The sequence below is a fragment of the Vigna umbellata genome, chromosome 4 (assembly GCF_029865625.1).
Source record: "Vigna umbellata cultivar VRB3 chromosome 4, Vumbellata_1.0, whole genome shotgun sequence".
NCBI lineage: Eukaryota > Viridiplantae > Streptophyta > Magnoliopsida > Fabales > Fabaceae > Vigna > Vigna umbellata.
This window is the reverse complement of record NC_142168.1, coordinates 21226586-21243693: the sequence shown is the minus strand read 5'-3', so window position 1 is coordinate 21243693 and position 17108 is coordinate 21226586. Positions and strand designations below refer to the sequence as shown.

General features: G+C 33.7%; 2 protein-coding genes across 2 annotated transcripts; one reads left to right on the top strand and one right to left on the bottom strand.

Moving 5' to 3' along the window:
* Positions 1-6740: 6740 nt before the first annotated feature.
* On the bottom strand, positions 6741-10255 carry LOC148199528 (uncharacterized). The gene is made up of 8 exons (XM_088113758.1): positions 9791-10255; positions 9641-9713; positions 9371-9508; positions 8562-9127; positions 8031-8166; positions 7889-7957; positions 7669-7794; positions 6741-7350 (listed from the first exon to the last, which is right to left on the bottom strand). Exons 1-8 carry the CDS (start codon positions 10147-10149, stop codon positions 7237-7239), a joined length of 1581 nt encoding a protein of 526 aa, XP_087969884.1. The 5' UTR covers positions 10150-10255; the 3' UTR covers positions 6741-7236.
* Positions 10256-13828: 3573 nt separating this feature from the next.
* Positions 13829-15508, top strand: LOC148199527 (receptor-like protein EIX2). The gene is made up of 3 exons (XM_088112688.1): positions 13829-14114; positions 14217-14603; positions 14661-15508. Exons 1-3 carry the CDS (start codon positions 13829-13831, stop codon positions 15506-15508), a joined length of 1521 nt encoding a protein of 506 aa, XP_087968814.1.
* Positions 15509-17108: the final 1600 nt, after the last annotated feature.

Sequence of the window (17108 nt, the reverse complement as noted above, 5' to 3'; positions counted from 1 at the left end):
GCATAGCTAGGTTACAAAGTCGAAGGACCCCAAATTTGATTACATTGACATTAACGAGAAACATAAGGTAATGACTTCTCAAACTTTCTTTCTCTCGCTTCTTTGAATGTTTGTGAATAAATTTGAAATTGATTTCTTTTTAATGTTGTGTAGGTCGTAAATGAATGTTATAACATATAACAAAGTATGTTTTTATTAAATATATTACTGACTAACTATTATGTTATATTGTAGGTATTTCACCAAGCGAACATGTCAAACAATAAAAGTAACGAAGAAGAACAAAATTCGACATTGTTTCTTTTTTAGTAATGTAATGAACATCTTAGTCATATTTTTAGTATGTTAATTTAGTATTGAATATCTTTTTAATATATGAACAATTAGTTGTATGAACATATTAATATGTTGAACAATGTAATTTATTTTATATATAATATTCAGTTTTAGTTCATATTATTCCTGTTTGGTTAATAAAAATAATTTTATTATAATCTCATTTTACAATAAAAAAACTAAAAAGAAAAGTGTACACATTTCTGGCGGTTCCAGCAAAAACCCCGCTAATTCCGGTGGTTTCAGCAAAACCCCGATAATTCTGGCGGTTCCAGTAAAACCTCCACTAATTCCAGTGGTTTTTCTAGAACCCCCGCTAATTCCGGCGGTTTTCAAAACCGCCGGTAATTACTTAGCGATGCAGCTTTTCCCAGCGATTTTCTTAACCGCGGGTAACGTATTTTTCGGGGGTTAAAACCGCCGGAAATGAAAAAATAGCCTCCGGTAAAAATCTAAATTTTTGTAGTGGTTATTTTGCACAAAGAGAGGAAGAATCAAATGAGAAATCTTGAGAAATAGAGAAGAAAGAGTTAGGAAGAAATTTTTAATTGCAAGAAGAGTAGAGGTTCTGGAGGGTTTTTGGAGAAACAAATTATGAGCAAGAGATTAAGTCTGGAATAGAGGTAGGGGAGCTAACCTTTCTAAGCTTTTATATTATGATTTAGTATTGTTTTATTACTACTTATGTCTTGAAATTTTGTGTGAATACTCTTAATGAAAAACATATGTGCTTACTGTATATCTATCTATATTGAATTTCTGTGTTAATATTATATGCTGTTGTTTTGAATCTGTAAATAAGAAATTTGTTAAAAACTAGTTCAGGAACACTTTGGCTAAGGAAAGACTTGGTACTTAAGTTGTCCATTGTGACACACCTCTCTTTTCTAGAAGTTTACTTGATAGGTTTTTAACTTAAATCTTATTGAACAAATTAAGTATTGTTAAACTATTAGGCAATATACTCAATTGATATAAAATATGTGATGGATTCATCTTTCTGGAAGTATAAGAAGATGTATAACCGGCTATGCTAAATTCAACTTCTTACTTCCCCAGAACATTTATATTAAGGTTATAATTGTGATGGTAAGATAGAGGAATCTTAAAAACCGGAGTTCGTACATCCTGATCATAGAGCAACCCTGGTCAAATCCAGTAAGTTGTGATATTTTAGTATTGTTAATTTATTTTGTGATATATTCATTTTGTATGATTTCTGTGATGATTGTATTTTATTATATTGGATTTGAATATATGCATCTGAACATGATATGAGTATTATGGAGAGATTTCGTAATGGTATAATATGAGTTGAGGAATATGAGCATGGTATGAGTCTCGTGGAGAGATTCTGTAATGATATGGTATTTGTGTATATGTTGATGTTGAGGGTCTTGTTGTTGGAGGTTATCCTGATACTCTAATAATCATCCAGTCTCAAGTAGAGAATGATGAATTATGTGGTGAGAGCGGTAGGAGGTCCTGGTCTATGTGCCAGTTTTGGACATAGTGTTGAGGACTAACCTTGTGGATGGTATGGAGTATTTTGCAAGTGTATTTGTAAGAAGAAGTAGAAGTCATCACAAGTGCATAACCTCTCGTGACCGCTCATCAACGTATCATCCGAATGAGTGTCTATTGGGTATTGTGGAATGAGTGTCTATTGAGTATTGTGGGATGAGTGTTTATAGGGTATTGTGGGATGAGTGTCTATTAGGGATTGCGGTATGATAGGATGAGTATCTATGGTGCAATTGTTGTATAATGGTATGAGGGTGTCTAACATAATTATTATATGAGGTTTGTTGAGTGTATCAAAGTAATTATGTATGTTTTATAAATGATTTGTTTCATGTTAGCTCACCCTACTTGTTTATGTTTGTGTATGTGCGATGATCGTATAATTCGTTATACGGGAGTAGATAAAGGAATGTTATCTGATTCAGTGCCAATGAAGAAAGAGATAGAAGAATAAATTAGAAGAATTCGAGTTATATTTATGAGTTTGTAGTTGAAATTTGAGTTTGAAACATATATATATATATATATATATATATATATATATATATCAACTATGAATTATCAAGTGTGAGATTATATGGGATGTTACCTTAACTGTAATGCTACAATATATCAATTATGAATTATCAAGTGTGAGATTATGGGATGTTATATGACCCTCTTCTAAGAGGCTTTGAAACTAAAATTGATTTATTTAATAAGTCGTGTTTTGTAGGACTCGGAGACGCGTTATTAACAGATCGAGAAGGTAGCCTTGGTGTTGCTCACGGTCGCCCGTTGACTAAAGACATACTTCCAAAATCATTAGGTGGTCGTCTGAACTGACCATCCGGTCGCCAAGATTTTGAAGAAACCTGATCTAACAGGAAGGATAGTTAGTTGGTCAGTGGAGTTGTCAGAGTTCGGTCTTCAGTACGAGACACGTGGTTCGGTGAATGGGCAACATCTTGTGAACTTCGTTGTAGAGGTACTCCAGGTCCATTCATGGAAGCTTTTTGTAGATGGGTCTTCGGATAAAAGAGGTGGAGGAGCTAGAATCGTATTGGAAGGACTGATCAAACACTCTCTGGTGTTCAAATTCAAAATGTCCAATAATCAGGCTGAGTATGAGGCCACGTGGCAAGAATATCCCTTGCAAAGGATTTAGGTGATCGATGGGTAGAATGTCAAACAGGTTGACAGCTCGTGGTTGGGCAGATGAGTAAGGAATTCTAAATTAAAAACGATCATCTTCTCCAGTATTTTCATAAAGCGACAACGCTGATAGATGCCTTTGAGAAGGTAGACATCAAGCATATCCCGCACGAGGAGAACACTCGGGTGGACATACTATCTAAGCTAGCAAGTGGAAGGGAGAAGGGCTCTATGTCTACCATAATTAGAAAAGTGCTTGTCAAACCCTTTGTGGAGTGTCTATGCACCTCATCAACCAGAAGCACAGACCAGAGGGAGGAGATCAAGCTACTTATGAAGAAGCAAGATAGTGGGAAATGGTTTGGTTTTACTGAAAGCAAGAAGACCGTTTGATATGTTTTTGTAGGAGATGACCTTTACAAGAGGGGCTTCTCCACCCCTCTTTTGAAGTGTGTATCTTTCAAAGAAGTTGAGTACGTGCTGAATGAACTCCACAACGGTGTATGCGATTTACATACTAGGCGACAAACGCTAAAGTCCTGAGCCCTACGAGTTAGGTATTACTAGCCAACAATGGATGAAGATTGCAAGACCTTTGTCCAAAGGTGAAAGAGTTTCCAAGTGCACAGAAACAACATCAAGGTGCTCTCATCTGAGCTTCATAACATCATCTCGTTGTGGTTGTTTTCTTAGTGGCGAATGGACATCGTGGGTCCCTTTCCGATTGGTTGGGCGTAAACGAAGTTTTTCCTTGTGGCCATAGACTATTTCATCAAATGGGTGGAGGCGAAACCTTTAGCAACAATAACGGTGTAACAAGTGCAAAAGTTCATGTGGAAACTTATATGTTCTTTCGATCTCCTTGCATGATTATTACTGATAATGGCCAACAAATCATCGACAATAAGTTAGTCAAGTTTTACAAAAACTTAGGCATCAAACATGTGACAAGTTTGATGGAGCACCCCTAAACAAACGATCAAGTTGAAGTTGTCAACAAAACCATCGTGGTCAAGCTCAAATGTAGTTTGAGGGATGCTAAGGGAGCTTGGGTAGATGAACTCCCAAAGGACATGTATGGATACCACTAGTCACTGAACGGTACTACGAGCAAAACACCCTTCAACCTCACATATGGTACTGATGTCATGCTCCTGGTTGAACTGAGAGAGACTTTTCTTAAGCGTTGATTAAAAGACATGGATGTCAACGAAGTTGAATTGAGAGCAGAGTTAGACACCATACACGAAAGAGATAGGTAGTAGTCGTGTGGGCAGAGGCGTATAGACAAGTAATCGCAAGAAGGTACAACACTAAAGTAAAGTCGAGGAACTTTCATGAAAGGGACTTGGATGGAGAAAGACATGTAAAGCTCATAAGAAACTCGCCTATGGAAAGCTAGAAAAAAATTGGGAGGAATAATTTAGAGTTGTTGAAGATCTTAAGAATGGAGTTTACTGATTGACATATCTGGATGACACAATAATCCCTAACATGTGGAACGCTTCCACATCAAATTTTATTTTAGTTGAAATCCTACATGTAATCTCTTTTATGCTAATCAATAAAATCAGGATTTCCAACTATTCTTTCATGTCTAAATGATCGAGTCAAGCCCATCCGACAAAGGTTGCTTGGGAAACATTCTCAATGAATTCCCAACAACCTCTAAATCAATCGGCAAGGAACGTTCTTAGTGAACTCTTATTGCATCGCAAAGGCGAGTTTGGAAAACGTTCTTAGTGAACTCCTAATACTCAATCAATCGAAAAGGAACGTTCTTAGTAAACTTTTTGTTGCATTTCAAAACCAAATTTAGGGAACGTTCCTGGTGAATGCCAACCTCTAAACCGATCGACAAGAAACGCTCTTTGTGAACTCTTGTTATATCGCAAAATCGAGTTTGGGAAACTTTCTTAGTATACTCTCAATACTCAACTGATTGGTAAGGAGTGTTCTTAGTGAACTCTTGTCGCATCGTAAAAACGAGTTTGGGAAACGTTGTTAGTGAACTCCCATCACTCGATCGATCGGCAAGGAACATTCTTAGTGACTTTGGGGAACATTTTTGGTGAACTCCCGACACTCGACCGACTGACAAGAAACTTTCTAAGTGAACTCTATTATAGAGCGCGTCAGAGTCAATGAGACAAATGAGACTTCGGGAGGAGAGGCGACAGGGTAAATGGTCGATCAGGCTGACTGCCTCTGACTCTTCGGGCGTCATCATGGACTTCACCCATAAAATCAACCTCCTTGGGTTCTCGATCCAATAGAATGTAATTTTTTGTCGGCCATTATCCATGTAATACTTTGATCGACCAACTTCCTTTATTACTATCTTTAAGTAATTAGTTTTAAATCCTTTAAAGAAAGCATGGAAAAATGTGAGCAACCACTTCCCTTTTTAAGATACGAGGGATACCCAAGCCCTATTAGCACGTGGTCGAGTCCAGAAGAGGAAGAGAAAGCAAGGGGGTGAAAGTAATGTCCAAGGCTTTGCATATCATTTCGAATACCTGCATGAAGGCTCACCTGTTCGAGTGCAGTTGGGTGGGAGCCATGTTTAACTCCCTCAGGTTGCCCATCTAAAATTCGCTAAAGGGCAACTGGACGAGCCGATCCTTAAATATATGTCTAAAAGAAATCCTGCACAGCACCCTCCTCTTTATGGAAGACCTGCACATTCCTTTTGCACACGACAAGCTTGAAATGTTCAGCGTCTAATGTTGCCCTAATTAAGTCCACCATACGAGCGAATTCCTCCAAGGAACGTCCCGTGATGAAGTAGGACACTACTCCCCAACCTTATGAGGAGCCCAGTCCATTCCAACTCAGGTGGATAGGAAGAGCACTTATGGTTACTTGTTTAAGTGTATGGGGGCATTGATTTCTTGGTGCTCAAAGAAGCAGAATGTTTTTGCACTCTCATCCTGTGAAGCAGAATACATAGCCTCTACAAAGACTGCCTGCCAATGCGCATGGCTTGAAGTGATTCTAGATTGATTGAAAATCGAATACAGTAAGTCAATACGGTTATTGGTGGACAACAGATTAGCAATCAACTTATCAAAAAACCCTGTCTCTCACGGTAGAAGCAAGCATATAGAGACCAAGTTTCACTATCTAAGAGATCAAGTTAGCAAAAGGAAGATGGAATTGGTGCATTGTCCACAGACATTTTTACCAAGGCTTTAAGGCAAAACAGGTTTGAGAAGTTCAGAGATTCTCTTGGAATTAAATCTTTAGAGAGTTTAGTTTTAGAGAGGTGTGTTGTAGATAAAAGCAAAACTCTCTAAAACGGTATTAACCGTTTTGTAACTGTGTTTCTGTTGTGCATATATACTTTGTTTGTTAATGAGAAAAGAATGTTAGTTTTCTCTCCTTCTCATGTCACATATACTTTACTACATTTCTCTGCTGCATTCCTTCAAAAACACTAAAAAGTGTTAACAGTAACATCCCAGTACAATCAATCAGAGTGAAGGACGAATGGTATCAAGACAAATAGTTAGACAAAGAGAACTTAGAAGATTTATAACCTCAATTCCATAAACTGAAACATCTTTATATATTTAAATCTTTAAGGAGAAAGTTACAACAAATAACTTTAATGAATTTTATCTTTATACATTCAAATCTTTAGGAAGAAAGGACAATCATTTCTAATGTAGTATACTAAGAGTATAGTAATAGTTTCTATCATTTTTGTGACTTCATCCCAGAATTCCCATAGACAATTCACGTAAATATGAAACATTCACTGAGACACAATTCACATAAATAATTGAACCAAACTGTATGAGCAATACAGTTTCACAACCAATTTACAAAATTCTAATGTCTTAAAATTCTGATCATATATGATACAGCATACCTAAAAGGTTTGGTGTAAAATATTCCTATTCCTACAAAGCCATTGCATCTTCCAAAACCGTGCATGACAAAACATATATTCCCTAAAACAGCTCTTCATTTGTTTATAGAAAAACCCAAACGAAACTTGAGAACCCTCTCATCAACACAATACATGATGATCAACACATTCTTTAGAGAATACACGTGTGCAAGGACTTGTGCTTTTCTGGGAATCATAAGAAGTGTGACATTTGGGGTATAGTGAGAAATATGACCATGCTTCATTTTGATTTCAACATCTCTTTTGAAGTCTGCTTCCTTTGTTGAAATGTATGATTGAGGATGAATGGTGACAAATTCGAAATATAAGTAGCATTCTCCAATCTAAAGGAAGTAAGTGAGTTGTTGCTTCTTCCTTGAACCTCCTTCTCCATATAAATCATTCCACTGCTTCAACTCATTCATTACGGATCCTTCTGATGCAAAACTTGCAGCCACCTGTGTTTACTCAAATATTTGTAAGCTCATGTACATAGAAAAAACTATTATACATCATTTAACACAGTTTTCTTCTTCCACTTCTGTGACATTGTAAGTATTCTATCCTTAGTTAGATGTACAAGTTACGATTTTAAGTCTTAAAAATGGATTAATGACTATGTAGTGGTAGATATCTATAATCACATCAATTGAACTACTGTTTTTAATTCCTAGATTTTAAGAAATCCAATTTTAAATACTTCATGTAGCATTGTATAGATTCCCAAATCTAGTACTCTCAAGCCATTTGAGTGAAAAAAATTGAGTTCACCCTACCTGACTCTTGGCCTGCTTCATGTCTTCCATATTTAAAGGCCTGAGGGTAATTTCTTGGTCTTCGTTATCTTTATTGTTTGAAACATCCTCAGAGTTTTGGCCTTCAGCCTCTCTTTTCTTCTTTTCCTAAAATATGATGCAGTTGATATTTAGTTAAATCTTCGTCTTGAATTGGATAGAGACGTTAATCTTAGAATAGTGAAAGTTGTTTAATAACTACCATTTCTTTTACTCTCTCCCGCTGTATTAGCTCTCTAACAGGTCGATAAGCCGCAGTGATGCACAAGTTCTGTTCATAGACATTAACATCAATAGATTGTAACCAGAAAAAAATCAAACCAGTAATCACTACCAAGACTCACCTTAAGATCATTTCCAGTATATCCTTCTGTCATGGTTGCCAGCTCTTTGAAGTCTAAGTTTTCATGTTTTTCTTTGGCCAGAAGAGTCTTCAAGATCTTCTCCCTGTTCTCAGCAGATGGAAGACCAACCAGGACCCTGCTCAATGACAGAAAGGTATATAGATATTGCATTCAAAAATTGCCAACACTAATTGAACTGAAAAGCAAAGAATATTGATATTATACAGTCAAAAACAAACATTGGATTTTACAGTGTCCTTAAAAGAAATGTGACAAGATCAATTTGGTGAACAATTTAAATGCCAAAGAGGAAGAAAGTGCAGCTAAAAGCTACAGAAAGATCTGCCTTCTAAGGTAGCCATAAGGTAGTCTCAGAAGGAAATAGATGAATAACCACATGTTACCAATTTTCTTTTCTTAAGATCACACATTTGTTCATCATAGTAACAAAGCAAATGCACTCATTGTCCGAATGGAAGCAAAACAAAAACAGATGATCATGCAAACAATTAGGCAAAAGGGGTGTCCTACCTGCGCTCAAACCGTCTTATGATAGCTTCATCAAGGTCAAATGGTCTGTTGGTTGCAGCAAGAACCAAAATTTGCTCATTAGGTCCTGTTAATAGCCCATCCCAGTGTGTCATGAACTCATTTTTTATCTTCCTCATGGCCTCATGCTCTCCTACTCTAGTCCTCTGTCCAAGCATGCTGTCGACCTCATCAACAAAGATGATTGTTGGGGCAACCTTAGCTGCCAGTGTGAATAGAGCTCGGACATTCTTTTCATCTTCTCCAAACCATTTTGATGTAATAGTGGACATTGAGACATTAATGAAACTTGCACCAGCTTCATTTGCAATGGCTTTTGCTAGCATTGTTTTCCCAGTACCAGGAGGCCCAAAAAGCAATATACCTCTACACGGCTTTAGAAGCCCGCCTTTGAAGAGGTCAGGCCTTCTAAGGGGAAGCATTACCAGCTCTTGAAGTGATTCTTTGATCTCATCCAATGCACCAATATCTGCAAATGTAACCCCTATTTCATTTGCTGGGATAACCTCAGGTCTTATGCGCTTCTCAAACTCGTTGTCAGGAACTTCCTGCAAACAAACAATTAGTATATAAGAACACAAAATCGGATAGGGAATAAAAGAAAATAGACTTGAAGAAGAAACTATTTTTAGAAGTTAGATAACCAGCCTCCATCTACATGACTAGTAAATTGTTGATTATAGTGTATCAATTGTCCATGTTGAAACCATCAATTGTCCATGTTAAATGTGTAGGATTTGATAAGGTGAGAAGTTTTTTTCAGCTTAAGGTGCTCAGAAAATTGATCTTACCGCCTTTGAAGGTGTAGGATTTTCACCTTCTTTCTTTGTTACCGGGATGGATTTCTCTGTCTCATTCTTGTTTTCAGGTGCTTGATTGTCACTCTTAACTTCATTCTTTGCACCAGCAACATCTTCTCCAGCATTTTCCTAATGTTACAGAGAAATACGACAATTAAAAAAAAAACTGAATATATACAATGGTACTCACTATCTATCATTATTTTTTCCTTAGATTTTCTTGCTATTCCTGCTGCTATAAATAACTGTAAACAAGCATACCTTGTTAGATTCATTAGTCTTCAGATTCCCACTACTCTTGCCTTCCTGGAACAGACTCAATCCATGGGACAAACTGCCACATCCAAGATCAGTTACTGCAAAACAATTTCATGTATTCAAGTGCTTACAGTCATTTGACAAGATATTTACCTATTGGCTGATATAACTAGCTTTCCATTTCGGTAATCTGGATCCTTGGTATGCATCAAATGGTAAGATATTGCAGATACTACAATTTCTTCAATATAATTGCTGAGTACGATAGTATCTGAATGGCAGATTGCGTTCAAGTCATCACATTCAATGTCATTTGCTGCTAGTACTTCAGCAATGTGGTTTCTGTTATCTTGGAACTGAATAGCTTTCATATCCTCTTCCAGTGATCCTTTCCAATTGCCAGAATGAGTTTCATCTTCAGGAGCTTTGATTTCAATGTTGTAGGAGAATAGCGCAGTGAGCCTTTCATCAACTTCTTTGCAATGTTGCTGTTGTAAAGACTGTATGAGCATCTAGGTATCAGAAATTTTCGAAGACTATAAAGTTACATAGCACCTTTTTTTTTTCATTTTTAGTACATCAAGGTATTGTCAGATTGTGTCTTTGCATCATGGAGGTCATAATTTGTAGTTGTAGATGCAGAAAAACCACAACTTTTTAGGTTATATGTAATATTTAAAATAGCAGTCATCTTGCTTCCTTCTATTCTATGAATCACATCTACTCAATATGGAATTAGGACGGTACACGGACACAACAATGATTTTCAAATTTAGGATACATTAGCAAAAAGTTGTTAAATAATTTATATAAATGTAGAATATTGATAAATAAAGAGACATTGATCATTTATCATTAATTGAAAACTATGATGACAATTTTGCAAAAAGACATGTGATTATAACAATAAAATATAATTTTTTTTAATTACTTAATTATGATTGGGAATCTAGTAGACTATCAAGTATCAGTATAATTAAAGGATAGAGCATTGTATTTTCAAAGCATTATTACACAACATATGTTAATATGACATTCTATTATTCAACCATAGATTAATGCACTATTCTTTTATTAAGATTTTATCCATACGTTTCCGATCTTTAACTAGATGTATGTAGTTTCGACTTTGATAATCCTTTTTTTTATTTTATTACAATGATTGGCTGAATGACAGTTTGTTGTTAGTGATTCTGGCCTAGGTGCACCTATAGGATTTGGTGGTTCTGTACAGCATTCTTCGTCAGTTTTGAGTTCAGAATTTTATTTCATGTGTGAAAATGTTATGCTGCATTAGTTGATGAATATGGGATTATTGAGGGTCTAGTTTATGTTGTGTATGTTGTTATGAAGTGATAAAACCATGATGTTTACTAGGCATATGACTGAATAGAAATGTTAGAAAGATTTAAACAAGGTTAACTGCACTGGATGATTAAATTTGTATGACTGGGTTTTGTGATATGTTCTGTCCCATTCTGATTTGAACTTAAAGATTTTAGCGGATTAACAAAATTATGGTTGATTGGAACATATGTAAGTAGAAGTTAAACTTTTTCTGTGGTATAAAATGAGATATTGTCTTTTATGATCGTGAATTCCAATTAGTGTGATGCAACTAATAACGTTTGCTGTGGAAATTGTTTTGGAAATCTGAGTTACTGAAATAAACTGTTTTGAAGTGTCACAATGCATGCTCATAAACTTAATTAGAATACATTTAGCCTGTGTGTATTCGTTGGATGAAATACTTGTGATCCTATATAACCTGTCTCTGGCTTTCTGGTGAATATTATTGAATATGCAGTATGATGTAAATTCTAATTGAATTTATTGTGTTAGTTAAATAACATACATGAAAAGTTAGCTGTTATAGATCAAGACTAATCTGCCATGCTTGAATAATACCACTTAGTGTAGTATTTTTTTAACCGAATGGTGTATGATACTAATTTATTTTGGTCACACCTTCTACCTTAAGTCCAATTAAAAATATGGTTTTCTTTATCCCATTATCCATACTTTAGATACTTGTTACGTGACAGACTACAAATTTTGCCAATTTCAGTTATTACAATTTTTTAACTAGTTTGATTTTTTTTCACAATAATTAGATAAAAAAATCTGGATTAATGTTAGTAACGTTTTCGTCAAGTGTGGAAGCATGCTTATGTGAACAAAAGCGAAATAATTGAAAAAGAAAAAGTTTAACAAGTTTAGGACAAATGTGTAAGTAAAATATATTTATATATTATATATTTGTGTGCCTGAAATGAGAATAAATGTGATATGTTTGATTGTTGTTTAGATGATATTGTCACAAACTAATTTAGAAGAGATGAGTAATGATTACTCTGACATTTTGAGTTAAACTTTATGTCTCCAAAAATATTCACGTCATGTTAGGGGATGAGATTTGGAGTCGGTTACAAAGATTATTTTCTGTCCAAAAAGTGTCATGCACGTCATAAGCGTGATACATTGACTACTCAAATAAAAGACGTGACTGAAAAGAATAATATGGATGAAAAACGAGATTATTTCACTTCAAAAATTGGTACACCAAATACTATTGAAGAAGCTCGCTCATTTTGGTCTCAATAGTGGCCAAGAGACATATATATATATATATATATATATATATATATATATATATATATATATATATATATATATATATATATATATATATATATATACATATATATATATATATACATACATACATTATAGATACATATATACATACATATACATACATATATATACATATATATACATACATATATATACATATATATACATACATATATATACATATATATACATACATATATATATACATATATATACATATATACATGTACATATACATATATATACATACATATAGATACATATATATACATATATATATACATATATATATATACATATATACATATATATATACATACATATAGATACATATATACATATACATATATACATATACATATATATATATATATATATATATATACATATATACATACATAGATACATATATATACATATATACATACATAGATACATATATATACATACATATACATATATACTAACATATACTACTTTTTATAGTTAACTTCATCATATTGACACTTTATCATATTATTAATACACTTTTATAGTTTTCTTTTATCACGCAGCTGTATCAAATTTTGTTAAGCCAAATGATTATTTAAGAAAATATTTGATGGATTACTTTTTACAAGGCACCTATTACAAGGCACCTGTAATAATTTTGTAACTATTTTTTAAGAAAATATTTGATGGATTATTTTTTAACATAAAATTATGTTTTAATTTAAAAATTCCAAGTATAAGTTACCTTTCTTTTCAAAAGTCTTTTGATAAGTCCGTTGGAATAGAATTATTGCTCTAAAACTTTTCTGACGATCTAATTTGTGTTCATACCAAAAAACCAATAACATTTCATTTGATAACAAATTCATTGTAGATGCCATATGTTTCGGTAGAGATTTTATAAGACTGAGACACTAACATTTCTAATGCATGAATCACGTGTTCCACCTTCTCTTTCCACCTGGACTATTCGACTTCAAGACTGCTCAGTTGCCTCCTTGACAGAGAGGGGAAGTACCTACAAAACATACTCCGACGCTCAAGTTAGGCGTAGCTTATGCAGCCATAGCTCTCAAGAAAGTGATTTTGTTATCACTGTGGAATATTTTCGAGTGAGTAGAACGTAAGTGAAACGTTCCTGGTTGTTGGCTCTGACTCTGTATTTATAAGTTGTATCATGGACCCTAAAATGACACAGGTCCAATAAAATATAAACAGACTTACCTTAAAATCCGATTGGTTGCTCATAAACCGCCTATCAAGATCTTTAATCAAATATCTTTAATTATTTTATCATTCGCTGGACATCGAGCCCAATAATAATATAAGCACTGGTCGAATTGTGGCCCAACTTTAATAGAACCGTTTGTCCTGGTTGGCCATAGTGGTGACCGAATGGTGCTGACTGTATGATCATTCGATCTCTACTAGCTATAATACATAGCTGACGAGTATCGTCCCGATTTGACCTAGTTGATGAGTGTTGTCGTGGTTTGACCTGGTTGACAAACACTACTATAATAGAATCAAATTAAGGGTACTTTGCCTCGCAACCTCGCAACAATGTTCCCATCATTAAAAGATTTGTACCTTGATAGTAACAAGCTAAATGGGACAATTTCTGAAGATCTTCGATTTCCAACAGAACTTGAGGTATTATCCTTGATGTCAAACTCTTTGAAAGGTGTGTTAACTGACTCTCATTTTTTTAATATGACAAAGTTAAGGGCATTGATGTTGTCAGATAACTTACTTACTTTAGAAGTTACTCAAAATTGGGCTTCAACTTTTCAATTGGATACTATTGAATTGAGGTCTTGTAAGCTTGGTTCATTATTTCCCAAATGGCTCGAGAAACAAAATGTATTTCGATCCCTTGACATTTCAAATAGTGGAATATCAGGTACGGTTCCAGAATGGTTTTGGACCAATTTTGGATTGTCAAATTGGATGAGTATTGATATTTCATCTAATAATTTACAAGGTACGATTCCAAATTTGCCAATAGAGAATCATTATTTATCTCTTAGTCTTGCATCAAATCAATTTGAAGGTCATGTTCCGCCATTTTTCCGAGGCTCAATATCTCTTGATCTATCAAACAATAAATTCACAAATTCTCTTTCATTTTTATGTTCTAATGGTGTAACTAAATCTTTATACCAATTAGACCTTTCAAATAATAAGTTTTCTGGACAAATTCCAGACTGTTGGACCCATTTGAAGTCATTGGCTTACTTAAATATGAGTCACAACAAGTTTTCAGGAGAGATTCCTTTTTCAATGGGATCACTCCTTGAACTCCAAGTTTTGTTATTGAGAAGCAATAACTTAACAGGTATGATCCCTTCTATCTTGAAGAATTGTACAAAGTTAGTGATGGTAGACATAGCAGAAAATAGATTATCAGGATCTATCCCAAATTGGATTGGGAAGGAATTATTAAAGTTGCAATTTTTAAGCTTGAAAAGCAATTATTTCTCTGGAAATTTACCATTGCAAATTTGTTATCTAAAAAATATTCAACTCTTAGATCTCTCGCTAAACAATCTATCTGGACAAATTCCTAAATGCATAAAAAACTTTTTCTCAATGGCTCAAATGACTTCTTTGAGAGGTTATTATCAAGGTCATCAATATTTGGTCAACATTACTAACAGCATAATTAACCAATCTTACAATTTGAATGCAATTTTGATGTGGAAAGGTTCAGAACAAATGTTCACAAATATGGGATTATCACTTTTAAATAGCATTGATCTCTCAAGCAATCAATTATCAGGAGAAATTCCAAAAGAAATTGAGGGTTTATTTGGATTGGTGTCATTGAATCTATCAAGAAACCAATTGACAGGGAATATTCCTTCAAATGTTGGAGAGTTAACATCACTTGAATTTCTTGATTTGTCACGAAACCAACTTGTTGGTTCTATTCCTTCCAGTCTTGCTCAAATTGACCGACTCACTGTGTTAGATTTGTCACATAATAATTTATCTGGAAAAATTCCAACTGGCACACAATTACAGAGTTTCGATGCATCGAAATATGAAGATAATGTTGATCTCTGTGGACCACCATTAAAGGAATTGTGCATTGATGGAGTGGCAAGACAAGGACCAATTATTAAATTTCAAGAGGATGACAATTTGATTTTCAATCGTGAATATTATATAAGTATGACAATTGGATTTGCTATAAGCTTTTGGGGAGTGTTTGGCTCAATCTTAATAGTACATTCTTGACGTCATGCATATTTCAAGTTCTTAAATAATTTAGGAGACACTCTTTATGTCATGACAACAGTGAAAGTTTTCAAAATCTGCTACAAAACATAGCTACAGGTAACATTATTTTAACCTTGTGTTAAAATTTTGATTTTTTTTTATTATTATAATTATTAAGTTTTTTTCCATTAAATTAGTTTTTAACTTAAAATTAGAGACTAATTTAAAATTAATAATATTAAATATGTAAAACTTTGATAGCTAATGACAATGATCAATTTAAAGTCTAATTAACAAATTAATTATAATTTTTTATTTATAAAAAAGACTATTTTACATACTAATAATTTCTAATTGATATCCACATAATTAATTATTTTGATTTCTAAATTTGATTAATGAGTATAAAATAAATTGAAAGAATTTAATTAGTAGTAACTTAAATCATTGGAGTTTTTTTATTTCTTTGCCTTTTAATATAAGTTTGCTTTGAATTTGTTTTTTTACGTTATCTTTTTATTGTTTCTATTTCTGGCAAAATTAATATAATTTGCTTAATTTTTGGCAGAGGAAATGGAATTTGAAGATTAGAACGATTGTGAGGGTATCATGCTCAAAGGACAAAAAAAAGAGAGGAAAGAGGTACTCTGGATATCGATAACTGAGGAAGATTTCTAAACATTTATTTTCTTTAAATGTTTATTTCTTCTCCATTTTTATTTTGTAATGGTTGTTGAGGAAGCCTATTGTGATTGTGAAGTTGTTAGTCATACAATAATTTGATGAATCTTCAAAACGTTGGAAATGACATAATTATTGATTTTTGAGTCATCCTCTGTACTAATACCTTATGTGTTTTTTTCCTTTCTACTACCTTCCTCTCTTGCATGTGATTAAGAGGGTTTATGTTTCAATTAATTTTAAGTTAATTACTTTAGTAAATTTTACCTTAAACTTAATCTGAGTAAGATGGTATGAATTACATGAAATTGAAATTAGATTGTATGTTGAAGGATTTATAGAAGCACGACATGCATTTCTTTTGTCATTTGTCAAATAATATATTAATTATTAAATTTCTTGATAATTCATTTTAGAATGCAGGAAATACTCTCTTTATAAAACATAAACTTGGTAAAAAAATCGTTACTACATTAATGAATAATAAACTCTGACGGTTAACATTTAGCCTCCAGCTGAGTAGGAAATCGAATATCTTTGGGAATCTTACCATTTAGCCTGTTTTCATCAAGAGATAAAGTTTTTAAAGACGAGAATACTGAGAAATCAGGAAGTCAAATTAAACATGCTTTCACACATGTTAGTTAAGTAGTTTAAGGCATGAAGTTGAGTTAGAGATGCTCAAGGCTTCAACTCAAGCCAAAGATGTTCAAGATATGAGTTAAGCTAAAGGTGCTTAAGAACCTATAATTAGATCGTCTTTGATATGCGTCAGTTCGGAATCGACTTATTAAACATTTTCTTATGTCAGTTTCATAAGACCTACGTAAAAAACGCTATAAAAATCCCAATTTCCACTTTCATTTCTACTTTTATTTCTATGCACTTCTTTTTATTTTTCTTTATAAATGTTACTTTGTGAATTACTTCGCACCAC

What these genes read in the sequence shown, in the direction of transcription:
- LOC148199528 (XM_088113758.1), bottom strand. Translation starts at nt 10,149, where the DNA reads ATGCTCATACAGTCTTTACAACAGCAACATTGCAAAGAAGTTGATGAA. An exon ending in ATCCTACACCTTCAAAGGCG is followed by an intron (nt 9,128 to 9,370) that starts GTAAGATCAATT and finishes GTTTGTTTGCAG; the next exon opens with GAAGTTCCTGACAACGAGTT. An exon ending in ATAAGACGGTTTGAGCGCAG is followed by an intron (nt 8,167 to 8,561) that starts GTAGGACACCCC and finishes GTCATTGAGCAG; the next exon opens with GGTCCTGGTTGGTCTTCCAT.
- LOC148199527 (XM_088112688.1), top strand. Translation starts at nt 13,829, where the DNA reads ATGTTCCCATCATTAAAAGATTTGTACCTTGATAGTAACAAGCTAAAT. An exon ending in TTCATTATTTCCCAAATGGC is followed by an intron (nt 14,115 to 14,216) that starts TCGAGAAACAAA and finishes TGTCAAATTGGA; the next exon opens with TGAGTATTGATATTTCATCT. An exon ending in GAGAAGCAATAACTTAACAG is followed by an intron (nt 14,604 to 14,660) that starts GTATGATCCCTT and finishes TAGACATAGCAG; the next exon opens with AAAATAGATTATCAGGATCT.